We start from the raw sequence: 23,018 nt of genomic DNA, 5'->3' as shown, positions 1-23,018 counted from the left end.
GATCAGAGATGCCTCCCGCTGGAGCCAGCGGCACACAGCCCCGGTGCTCCAGTCCTCATGCATACCTGCCTTGAGGTGTTTAATCGGGTGGTTTTCTTCACAACAGTTTGCTGGCAGCAGAGCTAATATTGAAGGTTGGGAAACTATGGAAAAGGAGACTCTTCTACACCAGAACAGGAAAAAGGCATCAGGATTTAGGGATGAGGCAAAGACTGGGATCAGAGGGTGTTAAATCACCTGCCCATACTTTCCTCCAGGGCAGGCCCGGCCCCTGTGCTGTGTCGGGCAGGGGATGTTTCTCCAGATTGAAGAGAGTGGGGAAAAGTGACAGTGTGAGGTCCAAGAACCTGGGCTCAGGCCAGCCCTGAGACTTCAGCCTGCAGCCAGTCCTGACAGCCTGGGAGCTGAGTGTCCTTGTTTATAAAGTAGGATAATGTCTACTTCTGACCAGGCTGGAGATTTTATGAAATAATATAAAAGAAAACACCTAACTAGTACCAGGCACAAGGTCGGTGCTCACACTGTCAGCTATTATATTGCTGTTATTACCATATCGTAACAAAAGACACAGGCTTTGGAGTTGATGTCCATTTTAAGTCCCAACTCTCCCTTAGCCAAATCACTTAACTTCTCTGAACCTAATTTTCGAACCCATAAATTGGAGGTAATAGTAATGCTACCCAGCTATTTGGGGTGGTTATGACACTTGAATTATATAATGACCTTGAAAGTACTTTGTGGAATCAAAAACCCTACTCAGCCTGACCTATGTTGGCGCAGTGGATAAAGCATCGACCTGGAACACTAAGGTCACCAGTTTAAAGCCCTGGGCTTGCCTGGTCAAGACACATGGGAGTTGATGCTTCCTGCTCCTCCCCCCTTCTCTCTCTCTCTTTCTCTCTCTCCCTCTCTCTCTCTCTCTCTCTTCTCTAAATGAGTAAATTTAAAAATCTTTTTTAAAAAAACCTTTTATCTGTAAATATATGTGTTTCTCCAAATCAACATATTCAAATTGGGTTATCTTTGAATAAATATTCTTATAGTAAAGCCAATAAGGGCAGCTATTAAAAAGATTGATCTGTCCCCAAACCGCCAGGGAGCGTGACTTGGATGAAGTGTAGACTTACAATAGCCCGAATCACGTAAAAGCCGGGACAGTTGTACCCCACATCGTCATAGCCGCGGAGCAGCAGAGAGAGCGCGAGCAGGCCACTCAGCTGAGCGGGTGTAAGGACCAGTACCTGCTGCAGGTGGGCAGGACTGGTTAGAACAATGACTGGAGGATCAGAGGACCATGTTGAAGGGTTGAGTTGGTCGGGGGAGCCAAGGAGATGATGGGAAGAAAAAAGTCTGAAGTTGCTGGGACTGTCCTGCAGAAGGGTGGGCCTTTCACTCTAAGCCAAGTTTCCTTCACTGTTAGGAGAAAAGTGTTTCAGTTTCAAGGATAATTAGTTTTTCTTGTAAGGGTTATAGTGTTGGGACTGAGTCTTTTGTTTTCAGATGTGGAGACTTGGGGACACTTAGGTCAACCTCTCAGGGGTTAAATCTGTCTTTTAGGACTACCAGGACTTGAAAAATGTTACTCTGTGTCAAGAAAACCAGGAGTGACAAGTTCATTTAAAAAGCCCGGTTTGTCATTGTTTATCTAATTTTCAGAGTTGACACAGAAAATTAAACCAGCTGACACTCATTCTCTGACTGCCTCCCAGCAATCATTTCCCTGGTCCTTTTTTCTACCTGACCTTTGCGAGTACAAAATACTACAAACCCCAAAATATAAAACTTCCCACTGAGTCTCCGAGTTGCCCTGCCATCATGCTAAGCCTCTGCCATAGAATGTCATCGCTAACATTGTTAGGGGGGGGGGGGGGGACAAGATGAGGTTATAAGTCTGCTCTGTAAGGTATTTTTTTTTCCCCTCCACTTTGACCGTAAATCTTAGAAGTAATCAAACTCTGCAAAGGAAGCCAAGATAAACTTGGGCCCTAAATGGCCCCATATGTCTTTCATGAATTCAGAAGATCTACAGGCTTGTCTGTGCAGTGACATCACACTGTGCAGGGAGGCAGCTGGGTGCAGTGAGACCTTGCACCATGTTTAATTCTGACATTCTAAAACCGCCGGGCAACGCGTCTTGTACTCAGCACCATCGGTGAGTGAGCTGCTCCGTGTGAGGAAATTATTCAGATAACTGAAATTTATTCTTTTTAAAATTAAAACTTTCGTTAAAAAAAGATTACAGGGGGTCCTCGGGTACAACACAGTTCCGTTCCTACGACAGTGACATACCCTGAATTTTGGTGTAAGTCGAAACACACCCTAGCCTGTCTCTTACCTATTCTAACACAGTTGTGAAATAATCTAAAACATAAAAACCCAACTAAGCCACAGAAAAAGGAAAAAGACATAAATATACTGTACACTGTATTGTAGTAAGTAACAGAAAAAAATGACAAAAAATGAGTAAGCCGCAATGTCTCGATTTTTTTTAAGTTTTTATGGGCAAGAGTGTCATAAACTTGAAACTTTGTATGTCGAGACTGTTGTAACCTGAGGACCCCTGTATAGGTAAGAGGGCTTCTTAAATGTAAGAAGATACACTTCCCTACCCTCTTAAACAGATTATGTTCATCAGGATTTAGCTTTTTTAAAATTTTTCTTATTGATTGATTATTTCTTATTGATTGATTTGAGAAGAGATGGAGAGAGAGAAGCATTCATTTGTTGTCCCACTTTTTTATTCATTCATTGGTTGCCTTCCTGTATGTGCCCCGACTGGGGAACGAACCTGCAACCTTGGCATTTCAGGATGATGCTCCAACCAACCGAGCTAACCGGGGCTTTCAAAAAATTTCTTTAGTTCATCATCATGAACATTGTCTGTTTGCTTTGCACTGCTATACCAGTATCCCCTGGTATTAACATGGGTAAGGCCTTTGACCCCAACCTGGTTTTCTGTCTTTGTTGGGTAGTGTTGCTAATAGGTGTCATTTCTTAATCCTGTCCTTATTTCAGTGCTCTTTTCCTTCTCTTCCATTTGACTGTCTCTTTTATGCTTTATTTCGGGAAACCAGATACTAAGCTTGTTAGCATTAAGTCTAAAATACCAGAAAATTTACTTGAAGTAAGGCCTGAGGGACAAGCTAAAAGTAAAGTGTTCCAATTTTAGTTTAAATTTCAGATTTGTGGTCTTAGCTAAGGGTATCAAATTACGGTGACCTGTAAAGTGCTAGTTTTGAAAATATGCTGTTTTACTAAATAGAAAACATATTGCTTGATAATGTTGCATATAAATGCCCAAATTTAAAACAATATGACCAGCCCTGGCTGGTTGGCTTAGTGGTAGAGCATCGGCCTGGTGTGTGGAAGTCCTGGATTTGACTCCCGGCCAGGGCACACAGGAGAAGCACCCATCTGCTTCTCCACCCTTCCCCCTCTCCTTTCTCTCTCTCTCTCTCTTCCCCTCCCACAGCCAAGGCTACATTGGAGCAAAGTTGGTCCAGGTCCTGAGGATGGCTCCATGACCTCTGCCTCAGGTGCTAGAATGGCTCGGGTTGCAATGGAGCAACGGCCCCTGGTGGGCTTGCCACATGAATCTCGCTAGGGCGCATGCGGGAGTCTGTCTCTCTGCCTCCCCACTTCTCATTTCATAAAATACAAAAAAAAAACCCTCAATATGACCACTTTGCTCTTGAATGAATAATTAGGGTAGACTTCAAAATGTTAATTTTGTTTTCTGAGAGGACCAGATAAGCCAGGAAGGTACCGAGGGAAGTTTTTAGACTCTAAAAATCAGCTACAGAGCCTGGCACACAGAAGCCTCTCAACACATCCATGTTAAATTTTATTGAATTAAAGTCTCCTTGTAAACTGGAGCAAAACTACCAGAAAAAGCAAGCTTGTAACTGAATAACTGTCCTAACAGTGAAGACAGACTTTGGTTTCATAAGGCAGCCAGCTTATTTGTAACCAGATGAAGTGCATGTAGTGTGCGCGTGACCGGTGACACCACCTCACTGAACACAGGCCACACCGTTCACCGCCACAGAAAACGCATTTCAGGCTTCTGTACATTTAATTTTCTTCAACATTACCTTGCAAACCACAGTGAATCAATAACAAAATAGTTAAGTACCACAGGTTCTTTGTGTTTTGTTTTAGGAAATATTGCTCAAGGCGAAAAGTAGGTTCTATTGATGAGTATTATTTGCTGCTGACACACAAAATGATCAGAATTTTCAAATGGTTTGCTTCCTTTTTGTGGACCTTCTTTTGAAAGGGGTAGCAAGGGGCGGTTTCAAATAGAAAATGCTGGTTGCTGACAGAAACTCGAGAGTAACGAAATTTTCAGTCCTGTATTTTACAGACAGTGTGATGGCTTTGGTCTTAATTCTCTTATTTCAAATTTTCCATAAGGACTGCCCCAGCCTGCCTCTCGGCACCCCCACATTCACCCCAACAGTAACCCGTTCTGTTGAATTGAATGAGGCTCACATAACTGGGGCAATGTAGGTCAAAACAGTAAAAAAAAAAGATGACATATCAGTTAAAGTTAATTGCCCCAAATTTTGATGTCTAGTGTCTTTAGCAATATTTTTATCTGTTTTTGTTGTTGTTGATTTAATAACAATAAAAATGTCCACTTTAGCCTCAGTCTTTGTGTGAATGGTTTTTTCTCTTTATTAAGAAACTAGAAAAAAAAAGAAACTAGGAAAGCTGTTACTAAGGTAGATTTGAAGAGAAATGGCCCTTACTTAATTGGATGCTTCTTGAAGTGAGGTGAGCCAGTGGATGTGAAGTGCTTTGAAAAGTTAGAAGTGTGATACCAGGGCTTTACATCTGTGACTCACCTGCCAGGGGTGATATTTTGTCAATGTTTCTTGGCACCGTCATTATTTTTTTAAGTTTTTACTGTATTTGTGGTTATATATTCTTTTTTTCATTCCTAATGTTTGCTTGTGTCCTCTCCTTATTAATCTTTTTAAAGAACCAGCATTTTATTGAATTGCTCACTTCTTGGATATCTTTTACTTAATTCTTTTGTGTTTTTATTACTTGCTATCTTATGTTTTCTTTGGACTTACTTTGTGTTCTGGTTTTAATTTATTGAATTGGATACTTAGCTCCTAAGTTTTCACTCGTTTCCCTAATGATCTATTAGAAAGCTATAAATTGCCTTCTAAGTATTACTTTAGCTGCATCTCACAAGTATTGATATGTAGTCTTTATATTGTCATTCGGTTGTAATTAATTTCCACTTTCAGTGAGAATTTTTTTTTTGGCCCATGAATTATTTAAAATATTTTTTATTTGCAACTACTCAGAGGTATTTGTTTTCTTGTGGCTGCTGTCTACTTTTCATGCACCATGGCCAGAGAAAATGGTCCATATAATACCAGATCTTTATTTGTTGAGATTCCTTTATTACATGGTCTATTTTTTTTCTCTGTTTGAAAGGAATGTGTATTCTGTAATTGCTGAGTGTTCTGTTTATGTCCTGTAGATTAAACTTGTTATATTAGTCAAATGCATTATGACCTTCCTCCTTTCTGCCTGCTTTTTCTATCACTTAGAAAGATGTGTTGAAATATATTGTCTTTCTCCTTGGAATTCTGTCAGTGTTTTGCTTTAAGGTGGTGATGTTAGTTACCTCTGTCAAAATATTATAGCTTTGTTTCAAAGTGGGTTTTTTAATCTTTATGTGGTGACTTTTTATCTCTAATGTGTTTTGCTTTAAATTTTATTTCATCTGATATTAAAACACTTCTTTTGCTTAGTATTTGTCTGCTCTGTGCTTTACTAGACCTTGGCTTTCATCATTCCTGTGGTCTTTTATTTTAAATGACTCTAGGCATTTTGTTTTTAATTTTATCGATGAGGGTTTTATAATTAATTAATTTATTTTATTGCTTATTAATGTATATAAATATTTTTCTGCTGTCCATTTTGTACTTATAATACTTGTGACTTTTTCTTTCTCCTTCCTCCACTCTGTCAGATTAATCTTTGTCTTCCCTTTTATTCTTTGCATTGGTTTAGAAATTATATTCCATTTCTAGCCCTTATTGATTACCCCTAAATTTTCAACTTAATTCAGCAACATCTAAAAGTTAATCACTAGATATGCCCTCTTCCCAAAACGTACTCAGCCTTAGGCTCAATCTCTTGCCTTTCATATTGGGTAGAATTAGCTTCAACCGCATATGACAAAGAAATAAACAGCAGCTGAAGTAAGACATCAGGGTCTTTCCCAGTTGAGTAAAAGAAAGCAGGAAATAAGAGCACCCAGACTAGTTTAGCAGCTCCTTCTAGCTTACCAGGCGAGGGGCATCTGAGCTCCAGCCAGCAGAAATGAGAAAGGGAAGTGGAAAAGCTGGTCACTTCTTTTAAAGACAATTAATTCTAGGAATTGGCACACAGCATATGTGCTCACATGGCATTAGCCAAAAATAGCTGCAAGAGAGGCAGGGAAGGCAGTTGCTTTGCTAGGTGATAGTGTTCTTTGTTAAAATCAGGAGTCGTATCACTCAGGAGGCAGAGGGAATGCACATGGAAAGACACTAACTGTGTCTACCACAAACCCTCTCCCCCAACCCCACCCCTCCCAGACATGAGGACTTTACGAGTGTCAGCTCAGCCCCTCCTTCTTATGTCATTATAGTCCGGGATTTTATTGTCACTTTGTTTTTAGATCTTCAAAATTAGTTTTACTATTGTCCTCATTTTATATAATCAGTGTTTAGATTTATCCATGTGTTTGCCTGGTATTTGTTCCTTGATGCTAGTGTATCCTACTTCCTCCTCCTGAGTTTTGTTTTGGGTTTTATTTTGTTTCTTGGGTTATTTTTTTCTTATGTTTTTCAGAAGTACATTAAGAGTCTGTCAGTGAGAGTCTGTGAGTAGCAAAACTGAGTTTTTGTTCTGTTCTTGCCTTCACTTTGCCTGGACTCTTGGTTGTTAGTTTAATTGGGTTTAGAAGTTTAGGTTGACAGTTTTTCCCAGGACCTTGACATGCTGCTTGAACATGCAGCAGATTCAGCCTCCCAGGAGAGTCCTCAGAATTGTTGGAGCAAGGCCCCCCCCTCTTCCTTTGGCACCCTCTGACCCTGACTCCTCTGAGCATCTTCCCAGCCTGAGATTGCCTTAGGGGAGCTGACATCCTCCCTGCTGTCCCCCCAGCCTTGTCTCAGTTCCCTGCCAGGCAGCCCCCACAGTTCACCTTAAATGGGCCAGAGGCACCACCTGCCACTCACATAGCCTGACTCCCTGTATGGCCAGTAGCCTCAGCCATCGCCGCCATCACTGCCAGGCAAGTGCAGGTTCCCATTAGATTCGGACAGACGGTAGAGAAACAGCAGAGCCAAAAACTGGTGGGCCATCCTTTTATTCTAGCCTCGCAACCGGCCAGCAAGTAAAAACAAACACACGGGACACCAAAACCCCCTCACACATTCTCCAGTTCCACAACCAGGAGAATCTTTTCCGGTTTTTCCTAGAATCAAAGGCCCCCCAACAGCCTCAGTCCCCTCTGGTTCCCCATCTCCTTCTCTCTGCACAAACTCTGCAAAATATGGCTTCTGTCTTCCTCCTTCTTCTTGGTGTGAAAACCCCTCCTCCAGCATACATTAGCATAACAAAGCCCCTTCCCAAGCAGGAAGGTAATTAGCAGTTTCACCTTAGCAGCGGCCATTTTTAACAATAAAAGTGAGCAAACCCCAAAAATACAGATTCTACAAACTCATTTCCGCTACACTCCCTCTGACATCAACTTGTGAATGCTGGCACCCACATGTTCACCCCCCTCACTGAGGCTCGCTGGAGCCATCCCCTGCCCCTCCCCAAACCGCACTGCTCTGGTCCTGCAGCTGCCCTGTCAGCACAAGCCCTAGAATGACTCTCAGAGACCTCAGGACATTGCATTCTCTCGATGGGCCATTTTCTGACCAATTACTCTGTGTAGGAACACATAGATCTGCTCAGATGAAAGGTGGAGAGCTCCTTGACCCCCTTAGATGCCTGTGTACAGTCTAGGATGGCTAGAGGTAAGCAATTTGCTGCTAACAATTGAATATTTGGGGAGAAACATCTATTTCTGTAGCAGTTGTGAAGAATAAACTCAAGAAGGTTGATTGAAAAGGCATGTCACGGCTGTAAACCATTTCTGAGGTCTTAAAAGAAAATGAAGGGCTGGAAAGGGACCCCACCCCCACCCCCCACCACCTCCAGCTGTGGAAAAGATTTAGAAACCAGGAGCTAAGAAAGCAGTCTCAGAGCAAACCAGACGCCTTCCCTCAGAGAGCCCTGCCCCGCAGCTCGGGACAGCAGGTCCCGCACAGGCTGCCCCCGAGTGTGTTCTGTGTGGACAAGTAATAACCACCCCCTCACTGCCCCGCGTGTCTGTGAAGCGCCGCCTGCAGACAGGCACCCCGTTTGGTCATCACAACCCACCCTGAGAGGAAGAGAGAACAGTGGAGTGTGCCGCTAGTGAGGAGGCCGGTACACAGCCGCCACGAGTTCAAGAAATGACAGAAGGGAAGTAACGGTGTCGCTTCTGTAAAGATCTGTTTGAATGGTGCGCTCACCACTGTGGCCCTCATGGCCTGACTGGGAATTTACCTCTGAGTCCCAGAGGTGAACATCTGCAGGCCCCGTCAGGTTCAGGTCCCCCCTGGAGAGCAGGCCAGAGCGTGCCCTGCCTGCGGGCTGGGGATCCCTGAGCCCCACCTGCTCACTCCTTCCTGCCAGTTTGGCCACTCCTCCCTGGGGACACGGTTCCGCCTGTGATACCCGAAGGCCTTCCTTGTAGAATGAATGGTGGAGCCAGGGGAATGGAGGCTGGCCCTGTAGCAGTCTCTCCTGTGTGTGAGGCACTTGTGGCCCTTCCCAAACCATCCTGACTCCTGGGCTGGTGAGAGAAGGTTTGCCGACTCCTTGCATCACCCCACAGAGGGGCCAAGGAAGAATTTCACTGAGCTCTTCCCTGCTGAGTTGCTCACAGGGGCTCCCCTCCAACCTCAGTCTCAGCCACCTCTTTCCCTAATGCCCCTGGTGATGCGCCCAGAAGGAAGCGTTGCCCCTAGGGATGATGGTGGCTTATTTGCTCCTGTAATTCATACTATAAAGGCTACCCTCTGCTCTGCCACTTGTCAGCCGTTTAGCAGACATTGGACATCTGCATCCTTACATAAATCATTTTACTTCTCTAATCTGAAGTTATCTCCTGGGTAAACAGGCATTAGAGACATAGTTGTGAGCCTTTTAGCTGTGAAGTGCTTTTTATTATGTAAAATTAATGCAGAGCCTCAATATTAATATAGAAAAAAAAGGTGGGTTTTTTTTTAGCCTGAATGTATCCATACTCATCGTAGATTCTTTATAAAGTCACCCATTGAACTTCAACATTTTGAGTTGAACATAGATGAGTGTTTGTTATTTTTTAATTGGGTTTGTACAAATACAGTTAGAAATACTTCTTAACAATTTGAACCAAACATCTGTAGAAGACCCCACCCACCTCATATCCTCTGATTCCACAGATCTCTGAGGTCCCATCTAATCCTACTTCCTCCAGGACTGCTGAGAAGGGACTGTGACCCCTGCCATAGGGCGGGGATCCTAGAGGGACGTGCAGAGAGCCTTCAGACAGGCCCACAATGGAAGGCTCAGCAAGGAAACGTGAAGTGACAGGCATCTCACTGACCCTGGGGCCCCTCCAGGTTCTCTCGTCACCTCTTGCAGGCGCTGCCTCTGCCCCTTTGCCATAACAGCTTGTTGGGCTCATTACTTGTTTTGGACTTGGCTGGGGTGTAACTGGGTCAGGCCCGATTTTTTAAAACAGGCTTGTGGGTCCTTGGCATTCTCCCCCATGCAGAGTCCTTGGTGGATCTCGAGCAGCCTCGGCCCATGGAGCTTTCTCCCGAGTCCCATTCCAGCAGTCAGCTCACTCTTGGCGGCTGCTGTGTGCTTACCCCTCAGACGGCATCCAGTCTGGTGTTAGGATAAGACGGGCTCGAATGAAGATGACATGCTGACCTGCAGTAGAATAAGTGTGTGCTCTAGGGAGATAGACAAGGAGTTTGTACAGTTCCATCTGGGAGAGATGGCATCTGTTGGAGGCAGCAGGAAGGCTCCATAGAGGTAGATCTTAGGTTAGGGGTGTGGCCTACTGCTGGGCATCTCCTGTTTCTAATTGTTCTTTCTGCCCTTACCTCCAGTGTCTGGTCTCTGTAGCTCTGAAAAATTTCCTTCATGCCCTGCTTCTCTAGGGTCTAGACCAGGGGTCTCAAACTCAACTCAGCATGTGGGCCGCAGAGCAAGATCACAGCCGTTTGGCGGGCCGCACTAGGTCTACAAAAGGCAACTGCTACGCAACACTTTTCAGTGTCACAAAACGACCAGAAACTGTAGTTCGTGGATTAGTCTGCAGGCCGCACAAAATTGTTCGGTGGGCCGCGAGTTTGAGACCCCTGGTCTAGACCCAAAGGGAAGGAATGGAGAACCAGGGATGCTGGGATTATCAAATAGACCACCCAGCTTGTCCTCCGAGGACGGGTGCCCTGCAGAGTGGGCCCCGCCATCCTCTGGCTCCAGCCCTGAAGAGAAAAGGCAGCGTAGTAACTGCAGGCTTGGGCACAGTCAAGGTCTATAGTCTTGGACAGGTTATGTAATCTTTCTGTGCTTTACTTTCCTCATCTGTCAAATGGGGACAATTTTAATACTTTAATAGAGTTGCGAGTTTTGGAAGCACCTGACCCATACAGCTTTGAACTGGGAGGACAGATACGCCTTTTTGCTACCCTAACTTCGGTTTATCAGTTAACAATTACTTAGTGAGCGCCTATAATGTATATTCCCTTTTTTTTTTTTGTATTTTTTTGAAGCTGGAAATGGGGAGGCAGTCAGACAGACTCCCGCATGCGCCCGACCGGGATCCACCGGCATGCCCACCAGGGGGCGATGCTCTGCCCATCCGGGGCGTCACTCTGTCACGACCAGAGCCACTCTAGCGCCTGGGGCAGAGGCCAAGGAGCCATCCCCAGCATCCGGGCCATCTTTTGCTCCAATGGAGCCTCGGCTGTGGGAGGGGAAGAGAGAGACAGAGAGGGAGAGGGGGAGGGGTGGAGAAGCAGATGGGCGCCTCTCCTGTGTGCCCTGGCCGGGAATCGAACCCGGGACTTCCGCACACCAGGCCGATGCTCTACCACTGAGCCAACCGGCCAGGGCCAATGTACATTCCCTTTTTAAACAGTAGAAGTTTAAAGCTCACTGCTCCCGGCCTCAGCACAGTAGTTGGTGTCCTTCATGGCAGAAGAGTCCGGATGCAAACCCTAACTATGCGCTTGCTGGCTCTGGAACCTGGCCCCGCTCACGTGTCTTGGCACCTCAGTTTCTCTTGTCTGTAAATGGGGTGCTGAGGGTTCAAGGTCACGTGCAGGTGTGAGGCAGCCAGGAGGCGCACAGGCGCTCAGTTAGTAGATGCAGGCGTCAGAAGTGCAGATGCCTTCCTCATGCCCCAGGACTCTGCTCCCTGAGGGGCTGCCACCGGCCAGGCCGTGCAGCCGCATCAGCAAGCTATTAAATGACTCAATGCATGTTGTTCTTTAAGAAGTTATGTGAGAGAAGTAATGTGTAGAGACCCCAAACAGGTAAATTCCTATTCGGGAAGAAATTCAAAAACCAACTGAGAGCAGAGAGTGAGGTGTCAGTGAATGAGCGCTGGACTAGACATCCAGACGCTGAGTCCCAGGTCGCACCCCCGCAGCAGGCCAGAGCCCCGCTTCCTGCCTGCAGAGTGGGCACACGAATCCCCCCACTCCTCCTTCAGGGGACAGGTCGAGTGCCCCCACGTGGGAGGGGCCCCGAAGTGTCCTGCTGTCCGTCATCGGGAGGGCACTGCATCACCATGCAGTGGGTGGGCAAAGAACTCGGGACAAGATTGCTGAAGGAGAGTCAGCCTCGTGAAGCGATGGACACTGCAGCCCAGATGAAGGGGCGTGTACTGCCCTGCAGCTCCTCTCGGGGGTCGTTGGGTTTCCACCGGCACCCTTCATTGCCCCTGCACGATCTGCTGCTCTGCCCCATGGCGGGGGCGTCTGCACCAGGTGACACCAGCTGTCTCTCTCTCCCCCGTGTCCCACTTTTGAATCCGTCCTGCCTCTTACAGACCCATCCTTTTCCCTTCATTATGCTTCCATCTTCTGTGGTGAAGTTTGTGGACCATGTTACTTCATCCCACACCGGTTTAATTGTCACAATTGGCCCTGAGAGAATCGGGGAAATGAGTGTGGCTCCCACTGCCTGGCGCTGAGGCCAGCGAGAGCAGTCGGCGGCCCCAGCCCGGCGTGCGCCCTGCCAGCCGCTGCAGAGTGGCGCTGGCACGCTCTCCGTGAGGAGGACAGAGGCCTGGGTGTCTGGGCAGTCGCTAGAGTGCGAGAGGCTCTTGACAAGCAGCGTGTGGGCATGCTGGCTCCATGGAGACAACACCACGCTCCCACTGTGCCTTGTGGCATGATGGGGCGGAGAGCTTGACCACACCTGGTTCCTTTGTCTGGGGGGGGGGGGACATATGGTTCATCCAAGTGCTGCAGGGGGCTGGAGCCCCCCCAGAGCCTCAGCAGCACCTGAAGGATCCTGTGAGGTCAGCTCTCTGGTTGCAGGTGCAAGTGGATACATGGGGCTGAGCGTGGCATCTGGAGTCAGGAGACGCATGTTGTGAGTCCAGCCCAGCCATTTGCTTCAGTGACCTCGGATGGGTCCCTGAGTGTCTGTGTCCTCGCCTGCTAGGTGGGGATGCACAGCTGTGTACCCTTCCAGAGTGAGTGTGGGTTCAGTGGGAAAATCAAGACAAAGCCCTCGGCAAACGCCTGGCCCACCTCCCTTGGTCTGTGGTGCAGCTCTCTAGTGTTACTCAGTGTGTGTCCCCATCTGACCCCAGGTATCAGCCTTGCCAGGACCCCTAAACTAGCTGGCTGGCCATTGTCTGCTCGGGCCTATCTGGAGGCCACCTGGGATTCAGGCACCTCAAGGTGGCCGAGTGATTTTCATACTCTCCCCAAAAATGTCCATTGAGTTTGGTTTGCTTGCTTATTAAACTCATGAGGAATCCTGGCATCACATCTGACAACTGGAGGGGTGTCAGCCATACTCCGGGGAGGCGGGGGCACACACGCCCTGCCAGGGTCACAAGGGACACAGTGCTTCCCTGAGAGTGTACCAGAGTAGAAACCAGAAACCTGAGTTCAGCCCCCGCGCTTAACCTAGTCACTCCCCTCCCGGGCTCCGCTTCCTCTTCTGTGAGACGGGTGCTGGCGGACTCTCCCTGCTGCTCTCTCTGGGCTGTTGCGAGGAGGGAGAGTTGAGTCAGAGTGACCTCCCTGTGACAGCACTCTCCCAGTGTATCCATGGGATGGTGCTGTCAGAGGTCAGGACCTGGGACAATCTGAGTTGAAGCCTGCAGCCTCTGTCAGGCCCCTGGTCAGGCGGCCCGAGTCACTTGTGGAGATAAGGTGAGGGGGAACTGCAATTGGATGTTCGTTCTCCCACCTCTGCCACCCTGAGTCAGTGGGTTTGGGTTACAGATTTCTGATCCAGTCCCAGCTCATGCAGCCCAGGCAGGTCTACCATTTCCTTATCTATAAAGAGCCCACACCCATGTGACCTGGAACCTCTGCCCAACTGTGAGGTGCTCCTATTGATTCCAATACGACCAACTAATACACTTATTATGAAAAAATTTCCTACCCCGCACACTAGCCCTGTGTATGTGACATGTTGCTATGCCAATCCTTACAGCGTAGGCAGAGATGCTGCAGGCCCAGGTGTGGCCCCGGGGTCTCCAACACACTTGGGCCTGCTCCGCTTCCTCAGGCAGCTGACTCTGCCCTCACACCCCACACACCGGCTTCTCAGTATCCTCAGTCCCATGGTGGTCCACGCTGCCAGCAGCTTCCAAAGTCAGGATACAGCCCTGGATGCCCGGAGAGGCTGGGGCCTCCCCTCCATGTCTGTCTGTCTGTCTCCCTCCTCTCTCTCCCTCTGTGATTCCCCTTCTCATCCCTCCCAGACCAGTCAACAGTAGCTGGGGACAGAACCACCTGTCCAGGTCACTCCCTTGCAAGATGGTGTAAAGCACCAGGGACACACAGGAGATGCAGTCACCTCCCAGCCAAAGAGGGCTGGAAGGGGCAGTCTCCGCCAGAGCCCTGGATGCCCACCCCCTCCTCCTGGCTCCTCCCACCTCCCAGCCAAAGAGGGCTGGAAGGGGCAGTCTCCCCCAGAGCCCTGGATGCCCACCCTCTCCTCCTGGCTCCTCCCACCTCCCAGGGCACTTGGGCAAAATGCTTCCCTGCAGTGTGGCCATCAGCCTTCCCAACTGGAGGAATGCCTTTACTCTCCCTCCTGCAGTTCCGCTCTGCTTGTTCCCGAACAGATGATAACAGAGATGGAGCATATGGGCCCCAAAGTCACCAGGCATTCTGGGAAAGTGACACTGCTACCCGGGGCTTGGCGGGCGGGGCCCTCAGCCCCAGAGCACAGGTTCTCCCTTTGTTCTTCACAAGGGCGCAAGATCGGCTCTCCTGAGCCTCCTGAGAAGGAAATGCACACTCTGACTTCAGGAAGAAATCCTTCTATCGAGGCAGCGATGCAGGAAGGCAGGTGCAGGCAGGGTGAATAGATGGGGTTGGGGGAGAACATGGGAGTCACGGTCAGTCCCTTCTGGTCCTCTCCTGCCTCCCCCCCCCCCCCCCGCCCCGGCCTCTGCTGCCTGCAGAACACCCTCCCAACATGGCCCCTGCCTCCCCGTCCCTGCAGCAGTCTGAACCAGGTGCTTGCTCCCTTGGGGCCCGGGTATGTTGGGAGCCCCCACAGAGTGCTGTGGGCAGGTCACAGGAGGTGCCCAGCTGGGCTCCCGGCCTAGCTGCCTGATGGCTCAGTGAGTTCCTGCCTTGGGCCGACCCCTCAGCACCCTGTAGGTTGATTGTCCTTCCTCCTGCACCTCTGACAGGTCCTGTGTGCCTCCGAGCTAGGCCATGCAGGATTCTCCAGGGTGCTTTTTCTGGCCTGACCTGGGGAAGCTGGGTCAAGGGACACAGTGTCAGCCCAGAGTGAGGAGCCTGGGCTTTCTTCCTTCCCCTCCCTGGCCTAGTCTCTGGGCACCTGGGCCATCTGAACCCTGCGCCCCTATCCCTCCAGCCACATGATGAGTTCATTGGGAAGCAGCTGGGGGCTTCGAGCATGTGGCCAGGGCTGGGCTGTCCCCCAGGCCTTCGAGTCAAGATGGCTGTGGACGGGGGAAGCAGCCATAAGAGCCCAGCTCAGGGGGCAGGAAGAGGCCCAGGAAGGGCACAAAGAGCAGGAGGGGACAGGGCAGCTGGAGCCAGAAATCTGGAGGAGGGAAGAAGGAGCTGGGGAAGGAGCTGCTCAGGGAGCCCGCCTCCTCTCTGCTCACCGCCCCTGTGCCCCTGCGCTGGCTGGCTTGCTGATGTGGGTGAGGAAGAGAAAGGAGGCAGGGCCCAGTCCCAGCATGTAGCTGGGCCCCGGGAAGATGGAGATGAGAAAGTGGTAGAGAGGTTTTGGATGTGTGTGTTATATCAGTAGTTTCTGGTGGGTTGGGATGCTATGCAGACCCACAATGCTGGGGGCGGGGGGGGGGGCTGCTGGGGCTGCATCCGTCAGCTGCAGAACCACTTGGGAAGGGGGGGGGAAGAGAATGCTTTTTGGATTGCCTTTAACCTTTGACCTGTGGCCAGGGTGACCCTATGGCTGCCTCTGCTTTTCCTGGCCTTCCCTGAGAACTCCCAGGAAGCCCTAAAATCGTGTGTGAATCTTGATTCTTCAGGGCAACAGGGAGGCACTGGCTAAAAATAAATCGGCCTGCCTGTGGGCTAAGTAGGTTAGAGCCTGAGACAGGCCCTGGGGGGACAGTACTAGCCCCTCCAAAATCCAGCCCCCAGCTTCCCACCTGGACCCAGAGCAGACCTGCACACCCAGCACGTCGTCCCTCTGACACACCTGCCTTTCCTCCACTCGTAGATTGGGACCTATTCATAGAGGTTTAGACAACAGAGAAAACTGGAAGGGTTAACATACCTCTGACAATGGGTGTGTGGTCTCTGGGCAGCACCTGGACTGAACTCGGGGCCAGGCCTTGGCTGCCAGCTGTTGGGGTGATGCTGGGCCCAGGAAGGGGCGGGCGGTGTGGAGTGAGGGCAGCCTCCCTGCCCCCTGGGGAGCTTCCGGGCTCTTTGGGATTTCAGACCTAGCCAAGCACCAGGCAGAGTCTGAGGTGTGCAGTGAGTGCTGTGGACGGGGCATGTCCGCTCTGCCATGGGCATCAGTCTCCAGCTGTGAGCTGGGGTTGATCGTGGCCCTCCTTACCTCGTACGGGTATTGGGGAGAAGAAATAAGATCCAGGCTGAACCCTGGCCGGTTGGCTCAGCAGTAGAGGGTCGGCCTGGCGTGCGGGGGACCCGGGTTCGATTCCCGGCCAGGGCACATAGGAGAAGCGCCCATTTGCTTCTCCACCTCCCCCCCCTCCTTCCTCTCTGTCTCTCTCTTCCCCTCCCGCAGCCGAGGCTCCATTGGAGCAAAAATGGCCTGGGCGCTGGGGATGGCTCCTTGGCCTCTGCCCCAGGTGCTAGAGTGGCTCTGGTCGCAACAGAGCAAGGCCGCGGAGGGGCAGAGCATCGCCCCCTAGTGGGCAGAGCGTGGCCCCTGGTGGGCCTGCCGGGTGGATCCCGGTCGGGCGCATGCGGGAGTCTGTCTGACTGTCTCTCCCCGTTTCCAGCTTCAGAAAAATACAAAAAAAAAAAAAAAAAAAAAAGATCCAGGCTGAGAATAGGCCTTGGCAAGTGTCATGAAGTACAGAGTCTGGGGATTGCCTGTCACAGCCGGTTCCTCTCTCCACAGGGCCACCCGTTCATCGTGCAGTTCAACGATGGAAACGCTACCGTGGTGTCCATGTGGGTGTGCAGGGCGCTGGAGGAGAGGCGGAGCCAGCAGGGGCCCCCCTGAGGCCTCACTGGGACTGAAAGCACAGGACTGGTCACCGAGGGGAAACCCCACCTGTCACGCCCCCTTTCCATTTGCTGTCTGCAGCAGAAGAGCTTTGCTGGCCCGAGCTTCCCTGCTCTCACCTTCAGCGCTGCCCCTGCTGGCAGCTGCCCTTGCCCGGGGAGCCAGCAGAGGTGGGCGTGGCTGCAGGGCGAGCCCCGCCCCTCCAGTCCGGAGGCACTGACTGAGGGGGATGCATGGAGAATGGAGGCTGCTATGCCCCCACCCCTCTTCCTTTTTCCTAACATTTTTATTTGTAGAGGATTAGGCGCCATCAGCGTCACTGATGGGAATAAAAGTATTACGGCTTTGTTCATGGTGTCTCTTATTCACCCAAGGCTGGGGCGGGGTGTGGGCTCCCACTTTGTTAGGGTCACGTGGCAGCACCAGGCCCCTGGACCTGGAGCTGCCCTTCCCCGGGCACCTGCAAGGGCCTGAGTGCTTCCTGACATTCTGGGATGGGGCCCACAGCCCAGCCCGCTGGCAGACCAAAACCGAGGCATGGAGTCTTCAAACCAAGTCCCTTAGCAAAGAATATGTGAGCCAGCAGTGGGGCTGGGGTCTCACACCCCCGTCACGTGCTCCTTGCTGGCCTGAGGTGTGTCTCACATGTGAGGGTTGGGTGGTCTGAAGGGCAACAGAGGCTTCCACGGTGATTTGACCGTGGCTGGTGAGTGAGGGGGGAGCAGGAGCCCAAGAGTTGGAAAGAAGCCTTTCTTCACCTCCCACCCCCCTTCCCTACCACCAGCTCCTCCCACAGCAGGCTGCCCCCACTGTCCTTGACCCCACACCCTGTGAACCTCATTTACCTCGGGCCATTCATAGCCGTCCTCTCAGGAAATCTCAACCACCTGCCGGGTAAGTGCCATTACCGCATATTACAGATGAGGGACTGAGCCACAGAGAGGCTCGGGTTCTGCCTGGAGGTCTGCGTGGCATCCCAACCACCCAGAAACTACTGAGATAACACACATATCCAGGACCTTCTCTACCACTTTCTCATCTTCATCTTCCCGGGCCCAGCTACATACTGGGACTCGGCCGTGACTCCTTCTCTTCCACACCCACATCTAGCCCACCTGGAGGTCCTGTTGTCTTAACCTTCAAAATGTATTGATTCCACTACTCATCCTTATCCAAGGCCCCATGCCTGGACTACTGATAGCAACAGCTTCCTACCAGGCCTTGCTCCCACTCTATCCCCTCCCCTTCAGTGTCTTCTCCACATGTCCACTAGAGGGAGCCAGTTAAACCAGGGCAGATCATGTCCCTCCCAGTCTCAGAACCTGCAGGGCTCCTAGTTCACTCAGAGGACAAGACAAAGGTCCAAGAATGGCTCGTGTAACCCTACACAGTCTGACCCTATCATCTCTATTCTCAACTCCCATCACCTCCAACTCGACTGCAGACACCTGGCCTCCTTACTGATCCCTGAACATCCAAGCATACCCCCATCAGGCCATGTAAGAGACAGCTATCCAACTCCCAAAGGTTCATGCTCCCTCCGCAGTGAGGGCTACTCCTGGGAAGCCACTGCCAGCCCTGGACAGCCCAGCACAGGACAGCATCGCCCAGGGCCCCCCTTGTGTTTAACAGGAGCCATGTGACCACTGCTGCTCCATGGGAAGAGTAGATGATATGTTGCTTCCTGACCGAGAAGCTTAAGATGTTGATGTGCCTTCTCCACTCCCCCTCTCTCCACCCCCCTGCTCAATGTAAAATGCCTGCCGCAGAGGGTCGGGGAAGGCTGAGTCACAAATGCAAGTAGCCTGAATCCCTGAACCACCACACGGGCCACCTCAGGAACACCTGCACTGGCTGGCAAACGAGAGACCTAAACCATGCTGTTGATTTGTTACTGACGGTGGTGTTATGCCAACCACCTTCGGCCTTTGTACTTGGAGTGGGTGCACCCTTCCCCCTGTATCCACCTGGCTCCTCTGCACCCTTCAGATCTTTGTTCAAATGGCACCTCGGAAAGTCCTGACCTGCCCACTCTATTTTAAATGGCAGCCCTCCCACACCTGTTTCCTGGGCTCATGCACGCTTTGCCGGTACCATTCCCTCCACTGCGTTTTGTAACCACGTGACCAACCACTGATTTTTTCTTTTTTACAATTTCTTTTATCCTCTGTCTCCTTGCTTCCCCACCCCACCCCCATGTGCACTCCACAAGGGCAGAGGTTCTGGTGTTTTCTAAATGTAGTATCCCCAGTGCCAAGAACAGAGAGCCTGGCCTAGCCAGTGCCCAATGTTCGCTGGCTGAGTGGCCAGTGACGGGGCTGTGGTTTCCAGCCCAGGCTCAGTGTGCCACCCGTGCAGGGACCACCCTATTGGAGGCATCGTTTTTGTTTTCTCAGGCAGGGTTAGAGTCGTCGTCATTTTAGTAACACTTTTCAGGGTGGTACAGGCCTCCAGCTGTCCCCGGGCCCCAGACACAGTGTTCGTCTCCTTACTGAGCACCGATGTTCTGTGGGGCTAGGAAGGTCTCTGGACTGGATGAGTCCCAGGCCACGCAGCAGCTGCTCCGTGGGTCAGTGCTCAGCGCAGGGAGAGCTGCAGGGCCACGGCTGTGCGCTTCCCGAAGAAAACACGCTCGGTGTGTGCGGAATACTCGGGCTTCCCAGGGGGTCCTGACCACCCCAGAATGTGAACCACCACCGCCCAGACTTAACTCTTGTCCATGCATTGAGAAGATGGACCCAGCAAGCCTGTCATTCCCAAATCCCAAGCCAGGGAGGTGGGGAAGAAAATGAGCAGGTCCGTGCCAGTGCTGTGCTGAGGACTTGCTATCAGCTCATTTAATCTTCACAATCATCTCAAGAGGCAGGTGGAATTCTGCCCATTTTACAGATGCAGAAACTGAAGCACAGAGGGGTCAAGAAACTTATCCAAGGTCACTCAGCAAGTAGCAAAGCACAGTTTGGAACTCAGAACCCCACCCTGGAGGCTTGGAGGCCCCTTGCACTCAGCCCACTGTCCCTTCCTGGTTCTGTCCCTTGGTTTTCCCATCTGGGAAAGTTTCCCAAATGCCAGGGCTCTGGGGAGCCTCTAAAAAGGCAATGGGGACAGAGGGAGGGCAGGTGGGACCCTTGTCCCCTAAGTGTGGCTAGGCAGTCCTGTGGCCCAGAGCGAGTGACCCAGAGGCCCCAGCCTGGGGCTTAGCCCATCTAGGGGGCGGTGAGGCCTGAAAGGTGAGCTGACCACTATCACCTGGCTGAGTGAGGGAAGCTGCAGGAGTCCTTCCTGGAGGCCTGTGCTCAAGCTGAACAGACCTGCGTCCTTTGGGAAAGGCATGTGCTCCGACCTCTGCACACTCAGGGCTGAAGCAGAAGATGAGCTCAGCATGAGCCCCGAATGGTACCAGGCGCACCCATCTAATACGGGTTGGGAATGGGCAGCTGCTTCCACGTGTGCCGGGGAGCCCAGAGGGGCCTCCGTGCTGCCTCAGAGACCCAGATTGCGGGCTGGAGCTTCATCCCGTAGCTAAGTCTGGGCCCCAGGCAGGACTGGAGTCTCTGTTCTCTGGCTTGGAGGGAGGCTGGGCAGGGAGCAGACGGACTGGAGTCCTGGGATGGGGGCGGGGCAGTGCCAGGCAAGCCTTGGAGGGCAGGGAAGGAGGCCGCGCTGACAGCTCGCAGCGGCCCAGGCAGCCAGCAGTGTCCTCACGCCACACCAGGGCCAGGTGGACTCCCAGACTGTACCTGACCAGGTCCCAACTTCCAAATCAAGGGGTCAGGGTGTTTCTACTTTTAGCGGCCAGAAATAGCTCCATCCAAGGGCAGGAGGGAGGCTGGAGCCAGCATCACACGGCTCTCCCCAGGGTGAGTGGCAGCTCTCCCCAGGGTGTGTGGCGAAGGCCAGCAGGTGTGAGAAGGAACTAGTGGGGCACCCCAGGCAGGTGGAAGCAGTACATGGTTCAGGAAGGAGCCCAGAGCCTAGTCCTTTGTGGGCATCAGCCACTAGCAGGGGGTGAGGGCAGCTGTAGAGACGTGGAAGGGGGCCAGCCAGCCCTTCGTGGCAGGGCTGAGTTTCAGTGGCACTTCCTGGCTTTGTCATAACTCCTTTCTGGTGGGCAGCCATGTGTCCCTGATCCACCAGAGATGCTCGGAAACCGCGGGGCAGGCAAGTGGCTGGAACTGACAATGGGTGGGAGGCCAGGTGGAGTCGCCAGAGACAGCCTGGCCTGGCACGAGCCCCCAAGATGGATTATAATGTGGTGCGAGGTTGGGGGGTGGGGGGCAGCAGAGCCCAGGCCTTGTCATGACAAATTTTCTGTTGAACAACTGCAAATATTCCCAGTGACTTCGGACAGAGTCTGAAAAAGCCTTCGTTTCTTCCCTTGGCGGTATCATTTGTCTTGTTTTGAAGCCAGGAGATTGCAAGCGCAAACTTATAGACTAAAGTTTGTCTTAATTGCCATGGTGTCACCACCTCTCTGGCAGATAACAGCACAATGAACGAGTCGATGGGGCTGAGCCCTCCAGGTCCTTCTTCTAAAGTGAGACAAATTTCCCTCCTTTGAGCCCAACAGTCCATCGGCAGCTCTGTCATTTATATATCTCCCTAACAGTTTGCATTAACTTGCAAGGGATAAAAAGTCTCTCCTGCCCGCAGACTTAGTTAAAAGCATCCAGTTGGGGGAAGTCAGGCTGGGCTGCTGGTCCTTCCTAAGAATTTGCTTGTTATTCCCCGACTTTGGTGGTGGTGGTGGTGGCGGTGGGGTTATAGAGAGAAAAATGAGGGCACACACTGGGAAAAGTAATAAGGGCAGCAGGATAGGAACAGAGTATGGGGTTCACTGAGTTCCCGTGTCCAGATCACTCTAATTCTGAGAAAGAAAAGGAACACTGCTGTCTTGTAATATCCTATACCTGAGCCTGGCAAACTCCTCACACTTTGCTCGTTTGGTCCTCCCAGCCCATGCAGGGTGAGCGCATGGTTACCCCACCCCTGTCCCAACTCCATGTTTCCATCACAGAACATGATGCTCTGCTCCCTGAATGAGCCGAGCCCTCTCTGCCTCTGAGCCACTGCACAGGCTGTTCCCTCAGCCCGAGGTACCTTTCCCTTCCACCCCTTTGTCTCCTGTCCAACCCCGGTCATCCTCCAAGACTCAGCTGAAATGCAGTTCCTCTGGGGAGGTCTTTCCAACACCTCACTGTGGACCCAAGGGCTCCCCATCACTGTCCAACCTCACTGCATTGTCCTTAACTGTTTTCTTACACCATCTGTCTGTCTGTTCGCCTCGTTCCAGTGAGAGCCCCAAGAAGGCAGGAAGGAGCTGGCTCAGCGCCTGCCATTCGGGAGATGCTCTCGAGAAACAGCAGTTAAATACGGAGTGCTGTGGACAGGGCTTCAGAGAACTCAGTGACCTGGCCTCCGCCATCCCAACTAAACACTGCAAAGATGGGGTGTGAGTGCTCTTTCATTTCCTCTCTACTGTTTTGTACTTTTCTAATGTAACACAATGAACATGCATTATTTTTTATAATAAAAATAATTTGTTTTTCAGGCCCTGGCCAGTTGGCTCAGTGGTAGAGCATTGGCCTGGCATGTGGAAGTCCCGGGTTGATTCCCTGTCAGGGCACACAGGAGAAGCGCCCATCTGCTTCTCCACCCTTCCTCCTCTTGCTTCTCTCTCTCTCTCTGTCCTGCCCTCCTGCAGCCTTGGCTCGATTAGAGCAAGTTGGCCCAGGCACTGAGGCTTGCTCCATGGCCTCCACCTCAAGCACTAAAAAATGGCTCCAGTTGCAACAGAGCAAGGGCCCCAGATAGGCAGAGCAACGCCCCCTAGTGGGCTTGTCAAGTGGATCCTGGTCAGGTGCATACGGTAATCTGTCTCTCTGCCTCCCCACTTCTCAATAAAATAAAATAAAATAAAATAAAATAAAATAATAATTTTTTTTCCAAACATTTTAAATCTCTTAGTCAACAAGGCAGTGGGAGAGGCAGCATCCAATGTG

General features: G+C 51.2%; 1 protein-coding gene and 1 non-coding gene across 5 annotated transcripts in view; one reads left to right on the top strand and one right to left on the bottom strand.

The window, feature by feature from the left end:
• Positions 1-17,366, top strand: part of MAP2K5 (mitogen-activated protein kinase kinase 5) — a 288,637-nt gene extending 271,271 nt beyond the window's left edge. For all 4 annotated transcript variants that reach the window (XM_066276317.1, XM_066276316.1, XM_066276315.1 and 1 more), the window contains one exon: positions 16,909-17,366. In XM_066276317.1, coding sequence (XP_066132414.1) covers positions 16,909-17,013 — 105 coding nt within the window. In that variant the 3' untranslated portion in view covers positions 17,014-17,366. The remainder of the gene's footprint in view (positions 1-16,908) is intronic.
• On the bottom strand, positions 11,148-11,223 carry TRNAT-GGU (transfer RNA threonine (anticodon GGU)). Its single transcript has one exon. It is a non-coding gene; the product is annotated as a tRNA-Thr (tRNA).
• Positions 17,367-23,018: the final 5,652 nt, after the last annotated feature.

The sequence above is a fragment of the Saccopteryx bilineata genome, chromosome 4, assembly GCF_036850765.1.
Source record: "Saccopteryx bilineata isolate mSacBil1 chromosome 4, mSacBil1_pri_phased_curated, whole genome shotgun sequence".
In the NCBI taxonomy this organism is placed as follows: domain Eukaryota; kingdom Metazoa; phylum Chordata; class Mammalia; order Chiroptera; family Emballonuridae; genus Saccopteryx; species Saccopteryx bilineata.
The sequence above is the reverse complement of the archived record's forward strand: the minus strand, read 5'-3'. Positions and strand labels throughout refer to the sequence as shown.